Raw genomic sequence first — 19,809 nt, 5'->3', positions numbered from 1 at the left:
AGATATCAAAACAGAAGAAATAGAAAAATGTTAAGAGTTCCACAAAAGTAAGACTGTGTGAAGAATTAGGTCATTTAGTAAACTGTTTCCCATGGAAACTGTTTTTCACAAAGTAGAACCAAAATTTCTGACCAGAATGAAGTGAGAGTTACACCTGTCATTGTTTCCCTTGACTTGTTATCTCGCTTTTAATAGCAACACTGGAAAAAGCAAAATAAACCAAAAATGAACAAAAAAGCACCAGAAGACCTTCTTAAAGTTCACTATTTTCCTGTAGGACAGAGAATGAAAAAAAAAAAAAAAAAAGGCTAACACGTTGCTGAAAAAAAGCACCACAAAAGCTCAGATAGTATGCAGACAAAAATGTTTAAGAAAAATAATATAAATTGAACAGATCATTTTGAAAATATTACAGATTTTAGTAGTTTATGTTTAAGCAAGTCAAAAGAGATTTGCCATGAATGGCAAGACTGGCTCCTTCAGCCCACAATTCATCTAACTGAAACACATCTTAGAAAGAGAAGAGTAATTCTCTCTTCCACTTAGATCTCTTCGTCTTAGCTCTAGACATCTATCTAATGGATGTTTTAATTTCAATAACTTAAAGTAGATATTACATGTTTCTATGAACTGTTTTGCTCTAGATTCCATTTATAATCAATGGATATCTGGATAATAGGTATTACTTGAGCATTTATAACCTAGAGTATAACAGTCTTCAGATATAACTTATGCTAAAACATATAATGTATTTGCACTCTAGAAATGCCTATTTCTCTTCATAGAGATTTCAGTGACCCTTGATTAACCTTTAAGTAGATGCCACTGTTTACAGTAGAGCTGTAGATGATTTAAAATAGAGGAGATAAGGTTTGTTCTTACTGCTTTTAAGGGAAACGAGCATATAATTAACTCACAAACATACCTCATCCCAATCTACTTGCTTTCAGAATTTACAGCTCATTAATACAAGCAAGTTTGTGGATAGCTAAGAAAGAAAGATGTCAACACAAGAGATGTACTTACGTACTGAGAACAGAAACATACTCTTTAGCTATTTTCTTTCATTACCTACCTGAATATGTACAGTCCTTTGATTAAGGGATGACAAACAGAACTGGAGACAAGGAGTACTCGCATTCAGCAGTTTCAAAATCTTGCACTTTCATTAAGAGGGAAAATCCAGCGAAAAGACAATACATTTTGCTATTACTCTTAATTTACAGGTATTTTCGCTTATCATACGACTGTCGGTTTACATGAAGTGCATGGCATAACAAAGAATAAATTGTTTTTGAAGCATTCAGATCAATAACTTACACCAGAATGGATCTGTGATTTCTTGTGTTATCTGTTACTACAAGAAAGCATTAAGACTTGCTTACCAATTCAGGATTCCCAAGTATGCATTTGGCCATTAAACTCTTGCAACAAGCAGAGGTATCAGATAGAGTTTTTCTGAACTACCTGAAGGGTTGTCCTTTAAAGGAGTCAGTGATTTTTTTTTTGTTGGTTGGTTGTTTTTCTTCTCTTTCTCTCCCTCTTTTTTTTTTCTTCTTTTATGGGAAAGCTTCCCTTGCAGCAAAAAGGGCTGAGCTAGTAAAGTCTTTTACCAATTAAAGTAATGGAGGGTGTAGAAGCTTATTATCTCTAATTATCTTCAATAATTATCTCCAGAATACTCTGCTTTGTTGTGGCACACCATGGGCTGCAGGGAGATAACCTGCTCTACCATGGGCCTCTCCCCAGGCCACGGGAAATTCTGCTCCAGTGTCCAAGAACCTCCTCCTCCTTTTTCACTGCCCTTAGTGTCTGCAGGGTGGGTTCTCAGTCCTCTCTCCTCTAGCTGCTATTGCACAGCGGGTTTTTTTATGTTTCTTGAAGTGCTCTCAGAGGTGCAACCAATGTCACTCATTGGCTCAGCTGTAGCCAGTGGTGGGCCCCTTTTGGAGCTGTCTGGAGCTGGCTTTTACCTATCACGGGGAAATTCTGGACTCTTCTGACAAAGGCCACCACTGCAGCCTTCCTGCTAACAAACTTTTGCCGTGTAAACCCAATACAAAATTGCATGTCCTGGGGGTCTGCATGAGGGCATATGAGTACATTAAATGGACCAAACAAACATCCTTGAATTGACAAAAGAAGAAATCTATGTGTTGATACAGATTTATATCCACCAAATAACTTAGTTAGTCTTTCTGGGGTGATTCACTGTTCCTTTCTTACTTTTATTTCTCCACATTTTGAAATCTTTCAGTTAAACTAAGAATTTTGATCTCTAAAAGAACTTGTTTATGGTAAGTTTGAACTTTAGCTGTTACTCAAAACAAAACTCCTGCTTACCTAGGCTTACATTTACTTGCAGTCTGATTCCTAGCAGACACAAACTCCCAGAGATGAAAATTTGACAACCCTACCTTCAGTGTTTTCCAGATGCATAGAACTGAAGTGATTGTGTAGACAAACATGGATGGCTGGAACTAATTGGCTTTACTGTAGCTATTGAAAAATTAGGTGATTCAGTTTGCAGATAAAAACAACAATATTTAAGAGTGTCATTCAGTCAGACACCTAAAAAATATTTGTAGGCACTGACCACCCAAACTTTCCTTATGGCAAAGACGAATTAGATAAAAAAGTGAGTGGAATCTGGACATCGATTCAGTTAATCAAATGCAGGGCCAGTATTCACCTGTCCAACAACCTGAAGTAGCAAGAACACCTACAGTGCATCAGCTGAAGGCTGAAAAGAAAGCTAATTGTCAGGACCGGCCCAAGAAAGAAGATGAAAATATAGTATTGGAAGGCTTGATGGAGCTGAGCTTTTATACTGAGTCTGGCTGGGATGGCACTAACTTTCCCTGCAGCAGCCCATACAGTGCTGTGCTCTGCACTTGTAGCTAGAACAGCATTGGTATCACACCAGTGTTTTGTCTATTGCTGAGCAATACTGGCACAGCATCAGGACTTGCTCCAACCCCCACCTCCCCCAAGAGCCAGCAAGCTGGAAGTGGGCAAGAGGTGGTGAGGGGACGTCCCCAGGGCAGCTGACATAAACCAACCAAAGGGATGACCATATGATGTCACACTCAGCAATAAAAGATGGGAAAGGGGAAGGAGAGGGGGGGCTCTCATTATGAAAATGTCTGTCCTTCCAAACAACGGCTACATGTATTGAGGCCTGACTTCAGGAACATGGCCAAGCACAGCTTATTGATGGGAAGTAGAGAGTAATTTCTTTCCTCTCTCTCTGTACTTCCATGTGGCGTTTGCTTGTTTTTTGTTTGTTTGTTTGTTTTTCCCCTCTTCCTTTTCCATTTAATTAAATTATCCTTATCTCAACTCCTGAGATTTTTTTATTATTTTTTTTTCCAGCATACTTTCTTCTTCCCCTCTTCTTCTAAGGAATGGGAGTGAGAGAGCAGTTGTGGTGGAGTTCAGATGCCTAGCAAGGTAAAGCCACCACAGCTTTGTCTGCTGAGCAGATTCATTACTTCTCCCAACAACAGCAACTATGGCTAGTGAAGACATAACATTTACAGAATATTTTCTCCTTTGATGGGATAAACCTAACAGCATTCTGCATCAACTCATCCAATGTGTGTCCTCACACCCTCCTACGGACCTGGCTTAGGAGGATACAAGGCATGAAAAGCCCAAACCTTAGCCAGGGCATAGACTTCTGACACAGGCTCCCTGAGGGATTGTCCTCAGGTCAATATCCTGCCCAATTGTGTTTTATTCCAGCAGACAGCTAAACGCCATATAGCTGTTCGCTCACTCCTCCACCCCCTCAGTGGGATGGGGGAGAAAATTGAAAAGAAGTGTGAAAGAAGGTGTGGGTTGAGATGAGGGCAGTTTAATAAAAATAAAGAAAAAAAAAAAAGGAATGGAACAGAAAGGAAAGGAAAGAAATGGCAAGGCAAGGCAAGGTAAGGCAAGGCAGGCCAAGGCAGGGCAGGGCAAGGCAAGGCAAAATGCAATAACAAAAAAAAAGAATAAACAGAACAAGTGATGAATAATGCAAACATCGGTGTGTTATCACCATTAGTTTCATCAAAAATCCAAAACACAACACCATACCAGCTACTAGGAAGAAAATTAACTCTATCCTAGCCAAACACCAAAGGGTACTCTGGGGTATCTTGGAATCCAAAACAACAAGGTGTCACAGAATTAGATTTACACAACTTCCCCTTCTATAGTAGAGAAGAGTTTTGATTGGGCAGGGCCAGCTTAATTGGCAGATCCCCTAGTGTTAACTAACCAGATGGTTTTAGCTATATGTGTATCCTAATGCCCCAGATCCAACTGCTCTCAGTGTAGTCTTTAATAGTCCATTGTATTGTTCTATTATTGCAGAGGTTGGTGCATAGAATCATAGGGTCACAGAATCATTAAGGTTGGAAAAGGCCTTCCAGATCATCTCATCCAACCATCACCCTACTACCAATGTCACCCACTAAACCATGCCCCTCAGTACCAGGTCCAGCCTTTCCTTGAGCACCCCCAAGGACAGTGATGCCACCACTTCCCTGGACAACACGTTCCAATGCCTGACCACTCTTTCTGAGAAGAAATGTCTCCTAATTTCTAACCTAAACCTCCCCTGGCTCAACTTGAGGCCATTCCCTGTAGTCCTATCACTAGTTACCTATGAGAAGAGGCTGACCCCCAGCTCCCCACAAGTTCCTTTCAGGAGTCGTAGACAGCAATAAGGTCTCCCCCTGAGCCTCCTCTTCTCCAGATTAAACAACCCCAGTTCCCTCAGCCGCTCTGCATGGGACTTGTGCTTCAGACCCTTTACACCAGTTTAGTAGCCCTTCTTTGAACATGTTCCAGGGCTTCAATGTCCTTTCTGTACTATGGGGCCCAAAACTGATCACAGTACTCAAGGTGCGGCGTCATCAGAGCAAAGTACAGGGGAACAATCACCTCCCTGGTCCTGCTGGCTACACTATTCCTGATACAAGCCTTCTTGGCCACCTGGGCACACTGCTGGCTCGTGTTCAGGTGAGCATTGAGCAACACCCCTTTTCCACTGCACAGCTTTTAAGCCACTCTCCCCCAAGCCTGTAGCGTTGCTTGGGGTTGTTGTGGCCAAAGTGTAGGACCTGTCACTAAGCCATGCTGAACCTCATCCCATTGGCCTCTGCCTATTGACCCATCCCGTCCAGGTCCCTCTGCAGAGCCTTCCTACCCTCTGGCAGAATGATACTTCCCCCTCAACTTGTTGTCATCTGCAGACTTACTGAGGATGCACTCAATTCCCTCATCCAAATCATCAATAAAGATATTAAAGAGAATGGGCCCCAATACAGACCCCTGGGGAACACCACTCATGAGAGGGTGGGACATACTACTCAAGGGCATGCTCTTTGGCCTAGGCGTCTGTAAGGCTGATTCAGAAATCAGTCCTGTTGTCTGATTAACTTCTTTCTGGGATTCCATGTTGTCATAGGACTTGCGTTTCAGGGTCCAGGACAGATCCACCTGAGCTTCTTCAATCTTAGCAGCCTGATTCACCTGCTGGTTGTTTTGGTGTTCTTCAGTGACACTACTCTTGGGTATACTAGCATTTAGATGGCATACTTCTGCAACCAGCTTTTCTACCTGGGCAGCAATGTTTTGCCACAATGTGGCAGCCCAGATGGGTTTGCCTCAGCACTGACAGTTGCTCTACTTCCATTGCTGTAACCATCCCCAAAGGGCATTTGCCACCATACATGAGTATCACAGAATTAAATTTATGCAACTCTAATGTAGCAGCAATTAAGGATTTATTCTATACCTTTATAGCAGATAACAAAACTATATGATTTTAACAGCACTTAATCAGTATCTAAGTATTAGTCAATTAACAGAATGATCTAAAGAAATTTGCTACAATAGAAACAGCAATTTATTTAAAGATTCATGAATGGCAAGGTTCACCCAAGACCAGGGGTAAGGGGAATGGAAGTCATGTGCTTCCAAAATACCTGCTAGTGTGAATTATTCACACTACTCCTTTGTTGGCAGATGAGCTTGTTCGTCAAAGAGTCAGCCCTGAGATGTACATCCCCTCAGGGATACCCTGACAAGCAGCCCAGATCAAGGGTGCAACCTGCTGCGGACCCTGGGAGCTCAAAGAGTTCTTGTTTGGGATCACTGTTTATAGGATTGCATGGCCATTGTCTTTTAGTCACTAATTTTCCAGGATTCAGATCTTTGCCAATATAATAAGGAATCAGGTTGCGCAGTCTCCCTCTCCTTAGCACTTGTGTCAAATAGTCACACCACAGGGCACAGATACAATCAAAGGGCAGATTGTATGGGACTTTGAGCAACCTGGTCTAGTGGAATGTGTCTCTGCCTGTTGCAGGGGGTTGGAATTAGATGATCTTTATGGTCCCTTCTAACCCAAACCATTCTATGATTCTGTGATTCTATGTTTCTTTTTGACTACAGGGACAACTGAGCATCAATGGCTGGCTCTCTGATTTAGCCACAATGTCTGTATCCAGAGTCGGATTACCTACAGAGCCTGTTTTGGAGGTGGGATGAGATCCGGAGACCTTCTCTTCCCCTTGAGGGTGCTGAATAGTGTTGACTAGTGTTGGGGTGGTTCCTGCTGACTGGAAGGTAGTCAATGTTACACCCATTTACAGAAAGGGCATGAGAGAAGACCTAGAAAACTACAGACTTGTCAGTCCAACCTCAGTACCTAGAAAATAAATTGAGAAGATTCTGATGGGGTATACGGAAAGGCAGTTAATGAACAAAGCAATTACCAGGCATAGTCAACATGGATTTATGAAGGGAAAGTCCTGCCTTAATAACTCAGTCTCCTTGTATGATAAGGTCACTCTCTGTGTGAGTGAAGGGAAGAAAATGGATATAATATTTCTGGGTTTTAGTAAGGCCTTAAATACCATTCCTCACAGGATCCTTCTGGACAAGTTGTCCAAATGTGAGTGGAAGAGGTTCAGGCTACACTGGATAATGAACTGGCTCATCAGTAGATGACCATTCACTATGACCTCAAAGGGTCATAGTGAATGGGGGCTACATCTGGCTGGTGGGCAGTCATTAACAGTGTTCCTCAGGGCTCAATTCTAGGGTCTGTCCTGTTCAACATTGTTATCAATGATCAGAATGCAGGAGTTGAATGCATCCTTAGCAAGTTTGCTGAGAGATCTATTCTATTATCTTTGTCTTCCAAATGGGGGTGGGGGGTGGGGAGCAGAGAATAAAAATGCCTACGAATATACCCAGTAGACTTGTCTTACACTGTCTGTAGTTGCAGAGGTCACAACATGAGATCAGATGTAGGGCACTACTATGTTACAGAGCCTACTGCTATTGAGATAGTGACTGTCACCATCTGAAAAGTTAGTTCCTTCAGACTACTCAGTGACACATCCCTCTGGGGTGGGGGGGGGGGGGGAGGGCGGGGCAGGGGGGAAGGACGGAGCAAATAAGAAGCCCTGCAATGGCAAAGGGGACCTGCCTACTCTCTCACATCATGCAGATATGGCAACAAAATGTCTAAGATACTATTCCCTTTTCCTTTCTCTTTGTCAGGCAGGAACCAAACTATTTCATATTTAATTATTCTGTTTTGACAGTTCTCAGGTTCTCTCACTCCCGCTTGGACTCCTGAATCTCTGTAGTACTCACAGAGAGCAATACAGACTTGTTACTGTCCTTCGAAGGGCTTCTTTGACCTCCTTGTTCCTCAAGCTGTAAATTATAGGGTTCAGCATGGGTATTGCCAGTGTATAAAACACAGAGATGATCTTGTCATACTCCATAGAGTATTTTGAACTGGGTCGTAAGTACATGAAGGAGCCTGTCCCATAGAAGATGGCAACAACAGTCAGATGGGAAGCACATGTGGAGAAGGCTTTGCATCTGCCTTTGGCAGATTTCAACTTGTAGATTGTAACCCCAATGCAGATATAGGAGATGAGAATAAGGAGGATCGTTGAGATGATAAGCACAGTAGCACAGGTGAAATGGACCAGGTCAGTGATGTAAGTATCAGAGCAGGAGAGCTTCAGGATGGGGGGCACATCACAGAAGAAATGATCGATGGTGGAATTGCAGAAGGACAGGTGGAATATAAATAAAGTCTGAATGGTTGCATTCACACAACTCATGAAGTAGGACCCACACACAAGGAGGATACAGAACCTCCTAGACATAATGACAGGGTAGAGCAAGGGGTTGCAGATGGCTATAAATCGGTCATATGCCATCACCGCCAGGAGGTAGCACTCACCTGTCACTGCGATGCAGAACAGGAAGAGCTGAGCTGTGCATGTTGTGTATGACATGACTTTTGTCTCAGCCACAAGGGTCATGAGTGTGCTGGGTATAATGATGGTGGAGTAGCTGACATCTAAGAAAGAAAGGTTGCTGATGAAGAAGTACATGGGGGTGTGGAGCTTGGAGTTGATTTGGATGAGCACGATCAGCCCCAGATTTCCCACTAGGGTCAACAGATAGATAAGTAGAAACACTGTGAAGAGAAGGACCTGTAACTTCAGGTTGTTGGTGAATCCCAATAAGATAAACTTAGTCACCACGGTGTGATTCCCTTCTGCCATCTATCATTGGTAGGAAAAAACAGAGTTATGTTGAAAAAAAAAAAAAAAGGCAAATGCCCATCAATACATCAAACTGGCTAGAGTCAGGCTGATGTAGGATAAAGATATAATTTTGCCAATCATCCTATTTACGTTTTTTAAGTTCAGAACTCAAATTATCTCATTGTCATTTCCTGCATTTCAAAGCCTTGTATTATTTCTGTGTACTCTGAATGAGCACAAGTTAACAAATCACACTTACTACTGCAGATCTCACTACCCCTTCCTCCCCAAATGCTTAGTTTAATGTGTAAATGAGTAACCTGCACAGCTAACATTAACCCCATAATATTTGTTTCACCTCATATAATTTAGATGTCTACTCAAACATGATTTGCAGGACACTCTTGAAATGCTCATTTTTCCCATCTGGATAATTAACTTTGTACATAACGATGTACAAAGTTATATATAAATAGCTTTTATAATATATATAATATAATATATAATATATAATATAAGTCAAACACATGCTAAGCTAGGAAAATCTATCAAAGAAAAGAAATGGGGTCAGACATATGTACCTTATGACTATTTCAAAATTATATTTCAGGTCAACTATGGTAAGCAGAAAGCCAAAGCTAGGGATTTGGAATAGCTCACCTATAAATATTAATGGCATTTCAGCTTGAAAGGGAGCAGAACTTCCGCTCTGCTATTATTTTCAAAAAATCAAGAATAACATGAGAATTATAATCAGTTGACTTCTTGAGTACATTCTGTTTCTGAAGGCTAGAAATAAGCCTTATATGCTCAGAAATAAAAAATTTTGAAGAGACCTTGGAAGAACTGATCTTGTCCATTTCACTTTTCCAAGGAAGAATGAACTCTGTTGATGTAACTTATGAAAATATTTGTCTGATTTGTTCTTTAAACTCTCCAATAGATTGCCCATGTTCCCTACTAACTTTGCTTCTTTATAGAATCATATCATAGAACGGCTTGGCTTGGAAGAGATCTTAAAGATCATCCAGTTCCCATCCCCTTGCCATGGCAGGAATGCCACCCACTAGATCAGGTTGCCCAGAGTTGCCCATCCAACCTGGTCTTGAACACCTCCATCCACAACCTCTCTGGGTAACTTGTTCCAGCGTCTCATCACCCTCTGAGTGGGGCTATTCCTCCTAACATCTAATCTAAATCTCCCCTCTTCTGGTTCAAAACCATTTCCCTTTGTCCTCTCATTGTCTGCCTGAGCAAAGAGTTCTCTCATCTTTTTATAAGCCCCATTGAAGCACTGAAAAGCTGCAATAAGGTTACCCCACAGTCTTCTCTTCTTCAGGCTGAACATCCTCTGCTCTCTCAGCCTTTCTTCGCAAAAAGTATATGATAGTTAGTATTCTACATGAGATTAACCTAAATTTTCCCATTGCAATTAAAATGAAAATGATTTGCTCTATCTTGCCCCCTGCCCCCAAATTGTTGTCTTGAATTAAAGAGTGTGCTCTCATGGCAAGCATGTCAAAGAGAAACTCATCAAAATGAGAAAGCTACTGCTAAGAAAGCTAGTAAACTCAGCTCCCACAATTTGAAAAAATAAATAAATAAATAAAAACAGAGATTATTTTCATGAATACCCATATTGCTATGCTATAAGGGGAATCAACCCACCAAAAATAAAATAAAATAAAGAAGTATAAAATATGTTTAGGCATTTGTGTTCATCACAAAACTCTAATTTCCAAGCCTGTTCTTACCTTACCATACACACTTTAGCATGCTTGGGCGTACTGGTGTTTCTTCTCATGTCAGTGGACTGTCCTGTAAAAGAAAAAGGAAAGAGGTTAACATTCAGCTAATGCAGATTTGAATGCAAGATTCACAGTCTTTATTGGCTCCTGACACTATGGGATTTATATTCTCTCAAACTAGAATGGAAATTATACTGTATCTGTACAAATACAGAGAGAAAGTGTACCTGCAGGAGAGGAAAATCTCTTGTTCCTTATCAAAAAGGAGGTATTTTAGCAGCTTACGTGCACATTCATATACTTGTGCTCTGTTTGGTTGTTGAATTTCTGGTTGGCCACAGAGTCTCTGAATCCAAGACAACGTAGACAAGGCACAACGGGACCATTAAAATGTTCTTTGGGCTCCCCGTGGAGCCACCTTTCCTGCAATTAGACATATGCACGTTATTCACCTCAGTTTTAAGGAAAATAATTTTCTTTCCATTTTTTTTTTCTTTTTTTTTTTTTTTCAGAATCACAGAATGTTGGGGATTGGAAGGGACCTTGAAAGATCATCTAGTCCAATCCCCCTACTGGAACAGGAACACCTAGATCAGGTCACAAAGGAATGCATCCAGGCGGGTTTTGAATGGCTCCAGAGAAGGAGACTCCACAACCCACCCTGGGCAGCCTGTTCCAGTGTTCTGTCACCCTCACCATGAAAAAGTTTCTTCTCATATTTTAAGCTTCCTATATTCCAGCTTGCACCCATTGCCCCTTGTCCTATCATTAGATGTCACTGAGAAGAGCCTGGCTCTGTCCTCCTGACACTCACCCTTTGCATATTTATAAACATTAATAAGGTCACCCCTCAGTCTCCTCTTCTCCAAGCTAAAGAGACCCAGCTCCCTCAGCCTTTCCTCATAAGGGAGATGCTCCACTCCCTTAATCATCCTTGTGGCTCTGTGCTGGACTCTCTCAAGCAGTTCCCTTGTCCTTTCCTGTCCTTCTTGATTTCCTTTCCCATATGATTCCTTACTGGGTCTGGCTGAGATGGAGTTAACTTTCCCTATAGCGGCCCATATAGTGCTGTGCTCTTCACTTGGAGCTAGAACAGCCCTCATATCACAACAATGTTTTGTCTGTTGTGGAGCAATGTTGGCACAGCAACAAGACTCTCTCTGACTCCCCCGAAAGCCAGTAGGCTAGGGGTGGGCAAAGGTGAAGAGGGGACGTCACCAGGGCAATTGACCTAAACTGACCAAAGAGATATTACTATATACTCTACTATACTGTACTGTACTCTACTCTACTCTACTTTACTCTACATGATATACATACTATATACTATACTATACATGATATACATACTATATCATGACACACTCAGCAATAAAAGGTGGGAAAAGGGAAAGGGGAAAGGTAGGGGGAAGAGGGGAAGTCAGTTTGTAGATGATATCAGGTATGGTACATCCTTCTTTCCCTGTGGGGTAATTAAAGAATCTTTTGAGTTTTTCTAGCATGTATGTATAACCAAAATACTCCTATTGCTAGATCTCAAGAATGCTTTTTTGCTTTTTTTTTTTTTTTCCTAAGATTAAACAATTATTTAAGAATGCCATGCTGGAATCTACCCCAAAACAGGGTGGTGGTGGGCAGCGAGGTGTGTGGGAGGATATGGCTAGGTACCTGTCATGGTTGTCTCTTCTGATGATTTTGAACTTCACCCCTGAACAAATGCGAAATCCTGGAAAACAGATAGAATGCTTGAAAGACATGTGCCCTGATCCTGGAAATGCCAGAGAACTCCAGCTTGCTGCACTGTGCTGGGGTCCAGCCTATGCCTATCAAACGGTAATAGGACAATAGGTAAGAGGAAAGGGACAACCAGATTTACTGGACTGAGTGGATCTGAACACAGTACTGCAGGTGGGGTCTCATGAGAACAGAGTAGAGTCAGAGAATCACCCACCACCCACCTTCTGGCCATTCTTCTTTTGATGCAGCCCAGGATATGGTTGGCTTTTTGTGCTACAAGTGCACATTGCCAGCTCATGTCAAGCTTCTTGTCAGCCAGCACCCTTAGGTCCTTCTCATCACGGTTTCTTTCAGTCCATTCTCCACCCAACCTGTATTTGTGCTTAGGATTGCTCTGGCCAAGATGCAGGACCTTGCACTTGGCCTTGTTGAACCTCATGAGGTTTGCACGGGCCCACCTCTCAAGGTTGCCCAGGTCCCTCTGGATGGCATCCCTTCCCTCTACCGTGTTGACCGCACCACATAGCTTGGTCTTGTCAGCAAACTTGCTGAGGGTGCACTCAATCTCACTGTCGATGTCACCAATAACGATGTTAAATAGTGCCAGTCCTAATACTGACCCCTGAGGAACACCACTCATTACTGACCTCCTCTTGGACATTGAGACATTGACCACAACTCTTTGAGTGTGACCATCCAGCCAATTCCTTACCCACTGAGTGATCCATCCATCAAAACCGTGTCTCTCCAATTTAGAGACTAGTCTGTCATGGAGGACAGTGTCAAATGCTGTGCACAAGTCCAGGTAGATGATGTCAATTGCTCTCTCCCTACCCACCAATGCTGTAACCCATCAGAGAAGGCCACCAGATTTGTCAGGCACGATCTGCCCTTAGTGAAGCCATGTTGGCTGTCACCAATCACCTCCTTAATTTCAATATACCTTAGCATAGTTTCCAGTAGGATCTACTTTATGATCTTGCTGAGCACAGAGGTGAGACTGACTGACCTGTAGTTCTCTGGGTGACAGGACCTAAAGCACAGGGAAAAAACAAACAAACAAACAAACAAAAACACCTACCAGGAAAATAGAAACAGAACTTTATCATTACACATACATATTGATCACTGGTATGTTAAATATCAAGTACATTTCCTTTCATGTCTTTTTGAGACAGTCTCCGTTTAAAGCCAATGTTACCCTCAAGGAATAATGGCTGATATCCAAGGATTAGATATGTCAGGGCATATGATCAAAGCGTGTAACAGCAATCTCAATTTATTTGAGAAGGATGGCATAAATATCCTCAAGAATCCTAGTTATCACCTTTGCCTCTTCTGAAAAAGAAGACTAATAATAAGGTCCCCTATTGACCCACTTTTACGCTAGGTTGTTGATTTGGAAACAAGAAGCTGACCCAAAGGAACAGTGTAGCTCTAACTCAAATCTCAACACTTCAGCTATGGCCTGAGGAAGGTCCCTGCTCATCAATAACTTTCCTTTTTAAACCTCTAAGGAAAAGCAGCAGCCCTCCTTATTATCCCTATGATTGTGATAGACCTGAATAAGCTCAGCCACAGAAAGACCTATCACAAGTTTTCTTGGAGCACCTTTCTGGCAGTACATAGATGAATTAATTTGCACAAATGATGTGTTAGCTGGGTTTTGTATACCTCACTCAAATACCATATTGAGAATGGAAGCTGTCAGGTATACGTATGTAGTGACACTGGGGTAATAAATGTACCACTGGTACCTCTCTACTCACAAACCCCCATGAATTCACTTTTGTGGCATATCCATGTGGTAAATGGGTGTCAATAATGCACAATTTGTATATGAAGAGAGAAAAGACACAACCTTGTCTATTATACTGGTGAGTCTTGGCTTCTGAATCCTGTTCAATAGTCACAGGTCACTCAGTTCTTTCCCCTCAGCAATCTGCCTCACCAACCAGCTATTCCCCAACCCGGGCAGCAGGAAAATGCTGTTTTGTGTCTCCATCTCTGTATCCATGCCTCTTCACGTGCAGAGGGAAAGCAATGTGGGGATGAGCAAAGTGTGTGTGTGTTAAGACCATTTTGGGGTATGTGAAAAGCTTGGGGGACAATGTGAGAATGTGGTACTGAACATATGGGAAGTGCTGTTACCAGCTCCTGAGTACTCTGTAACACTGACAACATCCTTTTGATAAATCCTCCTGGAAAGAGCATATAACTGGAGGGGTGTGGGGGGAAGCAACTAATACACCAACTTAAACAAAGTCTAAAAAATTTGTGAATGAGATTGTTCTTTTTCATAAAATCAGCCTAACAAAAGTCACTCAAAAGAAATGCCTGTTTTCAAAGGTAGGATTTCACAGTCAAGCTTGAACAATGCAAAGGGACAATAACAAAAAACCTACACAGCAAGTCTCCAAGAGTTGGCTTGTTATTGCTGCTCCGGATGCCCTTCTCTGACCACTTTACGTGGTCTCATGGCCATGTCTCAGATGCAAGTTGCTACTTAGATGTCATGACAGCATTCCACATCTATGCCAATTCTGAAACCCAGAGGCTGAAATGGATGGCCTGAGTGTCTATTCCCATTTCTCATTCTGCAAAAAAAAATAACTTTCAAGAGCATCTGCAGGAACAACTCTCTTTCACAAGCTGAGGCAGAAAGATTTAAAGTATATCATACAAGAGAAACACAGCACTATCAGGAATAACAACATCCCAGAAGTATATGAAGACTTCTTTGTCAAAAATCACCAGTGAGGAGTTAAAAATTGTACTTTGGATGACTTTTGGGATAGTCACTGAAGGGTGATTGTCCTGGTTTCCTCTGGAAATTAATTTTCTCTAGTAGCTGGTTTGGTGCTGTGTTTTGGATTTAGGATGAGAATATTGCTGATAACATAATGAAGTTTTATTTGTTGCAGAGCAGTTCTTATACTCAGTCAAGGACTTTTTAGCTTCTCATACTGCCCTGCCAGCAAGGAGGCTGAGGATGCACGAGAAACTGGGAGGGGACAGAACCAGGACAGCTGACTCGAACTGACCAAAAGAATATTCCATACCATATGATCTCATACTCAACAATAAAACTAGGTGGAGGTGGCTGAGGGGGCCTGACATTGCTCAGGGACTGGCTGGGCATTGTTCAGTTTGGTAAACAACTAAAAACTAAACAAATCTTGTTTGTTTTTGTTTCTGTTGTTGTTTTGTTGTTTGTTTGTTGTTTTCTTTTGTTTCTTATTATTAAACTCTCCTTTTCTACATCCATGGGTTTTTGCAGTTTTAATTCCATGGGATGGAATTAACTTTCCATGCAGTGGCCCATATATTGTTGTGCTCTGCACTTGTAGCTAGAACAGCATTGGTATCACACCAGCGTTTTGTTTGTTGCTGAGCAAGGCTGGCACAGCAACAGGACTTCCTCCAAAACTCCCCAAGAGCCAGCAGGCTGGGGGTGGGCAAGAGGTGAGGAGGGGACATAGGCAGGGCAGCTGACATAAACCAACCAAAGGGATATTCCATACCGTATGAGGTCACACTCAGCAAAAAAAGGTGGGAAAGGGTAAGGTGAGTGGGAGGGGGGAGGAGGGGCTCTGAAGATGTTGTAGTGGTTTTATTCAGGTGGGCAACCAAGCTCCACCACAACCACTTTCTCACTCCCCCTCCTCAAAGGGAAAGGGGGAGAAAATACAACGAAAAGGGCTCAAGGGTTGAGATAAGGACAGGAAGATCATTCAACAATTACCGTGATTGGCAAAACAGACTCAACGTAGGGAAATTAAAGAAATTTATTACCTATTATTAACAAGCTAGAGAAGTGAGAAATAAAAATAAATAAATACATTAATTAATTAATTTTAAAAAAAACAAAAAAACAAAAAAACCATCCACCCTTTTCCACCTCCTCCCCCTGAGTGGCACAGGGGAACAGGGGAATGGGGTTTGCGGTCAGTCTATAGTACTTGGCCTCCGCTGCTCCTTCTCAGTCCCTCTCTTCCCCTGCTCCAATGTGGGGTCCTTCCCACAGGATGCCATCCTTCACGAACTGATCCTGTGTGGGCTTCCCACAGGCAGCAGGTCTTAAACAACCATTCCAAATATGGGTCCGTACCACAGGGTCCATCCGTCAGGAGCACACTGCTCCAACCTGGGTCCCCCATGGGCAGCAGCTCTTGACAGATCACCTGCTCCTGCGTGGGCTCCTCTCCATGGGCCACAGGTCTGGCCCAGAATCTGCTCTAGCAGGGGTTCTCCACAGGCTGCAGAGTGGAAACCTGCTCCACCGTGATACACTATGGGCTGCAGGGGGACAGCCTGCTCCACCATGGTCCTTTCCACAGGCAACAGGGGAACTTCAGCTCCAGTGCCTGGAGCACCTCCTTCCCCTCCTTCTTCACTGACCTTGGTGCTTGCAGGTCTGTTTCTCACTCCTCACTCTCCCAGATGCTGTTGCATGGCAGGTTTTTCCCTTTCTTGAATATGCTATCACAGAGACACAATCAACATCACTTACTGGCTCAGCTCTGGGCAGTGGCAGGTCCCTTTGGAGCTGGTTGAAACTGGCCCTTACCTAATATGTGGCAGGTTCAGGATTCTTCTCACAGAAGCCACCACTGCAGCCCTTCGCTACCAAAACCTTGTCATGTATACCCACTACAGACATCTGTCTTCCCAAATTACCTCTATGCGTATTGTGGCCCTGGTTTCCGGGTCGTGGCCAAACTTTGCTCATTGATGGGAAGTAGAGAGCAATTTTTTTTTTCTACTCTCTGTGCTTCAGCACGGCCTTTGCTTGCTTTTTTCCTCTTCCTTTTTCCTTTAATTAAATTATCCTTACCTCAACCTACGAGCCTAGCCTAGCCTTTTTTTTTTTTCTTTCCAGCATAATTTCTTCTTCTCCTCTTCTTCTGAGGAGAGGGAGCAAGAAAGCAGTTTGGTGTTCAGCTGCCCTCTCAAGGTAAAACCACCACAGGGTGGTGTCAATGACAGCTGAAATACTGCAAAAAGGACTTGATGCCTTCAAATTGGAAAGGAGAAGATTCCCCTCTTGTTACCTGCATCAGCAAATAACATAACTAGCACCTAATACCAGTTTTTTATTTGCTAATGTATGGATTCAAAATAGCAGAATGTTGTTCTCAGAAAAAGGAATTTACAGCTAGCAGAAAGGGGCCTACTTTGATGTTATTGCTTCCAGCAGCAGGTAAGGATAGTCTTCTCTTAGCAGGGTTACAGAGCAGATGAAGTTTATCTGAAAGTTTACATATGGGAGAACTCCAAGTAATGGTCTAGATGACATTTTTGATACTTTTGATAGTATTTATTTATTCACTAGTGTTTCGGTAGTGCTCAGGAACCCTAGGCCTGGGTCTGTGACAGTCAAAGAGAATAGAAAGGGGATCCTTTCTTGTTACAGTTTATATTGTTCTTCAAATCAGAAGATACACCTTCAGATCTTCCTAATTACAATAGGAGCTAAAAGACAGCTTGTCTTTCAGAGGGAGTTCTTGGGAAATTTTCAGAAGAACTATCATGAGCGATACTTGATCTCTGACACTTTTGAAAAGTTACTGTTCTACACCTCTCCCTTTTCATGTCCTGATTCTTTACTCCACAGTTTTTTTATGGCACTCTTCACTTCCTCATTTCTGAGTGTATAGATGAGTGGGTTCAGCATGGGTGTGATGACAGTGTAAAACACTGCCACACTCTTGTCCTCTGACAGATTGCTGGATGGGCGTATGTAGGAGAACGTGCATGGCCCGAAGAACAGAATCACTACAGTGATGTGGGACCCACAAGTAGAGAGGGCCTTGTGTCGCCCTTCGGATGTTTGTCTTTTCAAGGAAACCAGGATGACAATGTAGGACACGACCAGGATGAAGAAACAGCTCAGAGCTATCATTCCGCTGTTGGCAACAACAATGATGCCCACAGCATAGGTGTCAGTACAAGCCAGTTGTAGTAGGGGGTGGACATCACAGAAGAAGTGGTCGATTTTGTTGGGGCCGCAAAAGGGTAGAAAAGAGGTTAGGAGCGTTTGCACCATGGAATGCACAAAGCCTCCCACCCATGAGCAGATCAACATCCGGTCACAAGCACGCCTGGTCATGAGAGTGGTGTAGTGGAGAGGTCTGCAGATAGCAGTATAACGATCATAGGCCATCACTGTGAGGATGAAGATCTCGGTGCAGCCAAAGAAATGTACCCCGAACAGCTGTGCTATGCAACCCACAAAGGAGATGGTTTTATTTTCAATGAGAAAGTCAGCAATCATTTTGGGAGCTGTGACAGAAGAGTAACAGATATCTACAAAGGATAGGTAGGAAAGGAAGAAATACATGGGCGATTTCAGATGTTGACTGCTCATTACAGTGACAACAATGAGCAGATTTCCTGACATGATAATCATATAGAAGAATAAAAACACAACAAAACATGTTTTCTGAATTACTTGATTTTCTGAGAGTCCAAGAAGAATGAATTCCTTCACGCTGCTTGCATTCTCCATGTTAATCATTTGATTGGCAATATACAATATACAGCCTATACACCTGGAAAGAAAAGGACGTGTTATTCTTCACTTTTTTCATTATTAATAATGACTTCGTATCAGAATCATATACAGACTAAGAAATATATAGGATTATTATTAAGCTTACAAACTAATTAATTTACATATTATTTTAGTAGATGTTTAATTCTACACACATACAAATTCAGACATATCTGTGACTTCAGGATTTTGAAGAACTGGCTCTATGGCTGGTGAAAGGGAAATTCAGATTGTTACTGCTCAGCGATTTTAATTTGTGACCAAGGAATGATCTGACATGGAGGGCAAGAAAGCCTGACTACAGAAAAGGTTAAAAATTGGCTGGAAGCAGGAATGTCAGGAAAAGAATGACTTCTTGTAAAGGAGTGAAGTTTCCCCTGCTGAAGAGCTAAAAAAGAGATGCAGAGTTGTCTTAGAATGAGAGAACTCAAATGCCACCTTTGGGCAACAGAACTGGTGCTGGGAGATGAACCGCTCACTGGGCTAAGGGGACTAATGCAGATGCTCCCAGGACTGATGCTGGGGCAAGCATATATAAGGGGAGATATTAGGAACATGTTTTCATGGGTGATATTGATGGTAGGGGGGTGGTTGAACCAGATGATCTTGGAGATCTTTTCTAACCTTACTAATTCTATGATTCTATAGGGGTAGAGTTGTGCCACATATTTGCAGACTCCTTGTAGTACCACTTATGATGGTAGGACTCTATCCAATGCATTGTTCACTAAATCTTTTTATAAATGAGCCAAAATGTGTGTTTAATTTACCTCAAGGGGTACAATAAAAATTCCCCAACACTGGTGTTCTTCCATGGACTAAGGATAACACCAGAGTGCTACAGGGCAGATCATGCAACATGTTTACACTCAGTGTAGACAAAGTCCAAGATAACAATGATAGAAAAATAGCCAGAAATATGCTTTTGGATGTTGATTTATTTTATAAGTAATAATGATCTTTGCATTATTTATTGGGGGAATGAAACCACACAGAGGAAAAAAAAAAAAAACACTATTGTGTATATATATTTTGAAATATAAATTTATAATTTAATGGGCTGAAAAGTGAGTTCTGGGGAAGTTGCATATCATGGAGAAAAAAGCAAAGAAATTCACTGATAATTTAGTGTTTAGCATTGCTTTACATCTCATCTCTGTTTCAGAGGGAAGAAAAACAAAATAATCTTATG

General features: G+C 42.1%; 2 protein-coding genes across 2 annotated transcripts; both read right to left on the bottom strand.

Annotated features, from left to right (window-relative positions):
* Positions 1-7,658: 7,658 nt before the first annotated feature.
* Positions 7,659-8,594, bottom strand: LOC118258927 (olfactory receptor 1020-like). The gene has a single exon (XM_035568029.1). The coding sequence runs from the start codon at positions 8,592-8,594 to the stop codon at positions 7,659-7,661; it is 936 nt and encodes a 311-aa protein (XP_035423922.1).
* Positions 8,595-16,789: 8,195 nt separating this feature from the next.
* LOC118258890 (olfactory receptor 4S2-like) lies at positions 16,790-18,572 on the bottom strand. The gene is made up of 2 exons (XM_035567994.1): positions 17,677-18,572; positions 16,790-16,823 (listed from the first exon to the last, which is right to left on the bottom strand). Exons 1-2 carry the CDS (start codon positions 18,570-18,572, stop codon positions 16,790-16,792), a joined length of 930 nt encoding a protein of 309 aa, XP_035423887.1.
* Between the last annotated feature and the right edge of the window lie 1,237 nt (positions 18,573-19,809).

Source organism: Cygnus atratus, chromosome 25 (genome assembly GCF_013377495.2).
Source record: "Cygnus atratus isolate AKBS03 ecotype Queensland, Australia chromosome 25, CAtr_DNAZoo_HiC_assembly, whole genome shotgun sequence".
NCBI lineage: Eukaryota > Metazoa > Chordata > Aves > Anseriformes > Anatidae > Cygnus > Cygnus atratus.
This window is presented reverse-complemented; position numbering and strand designations above follow the sequence as displayed.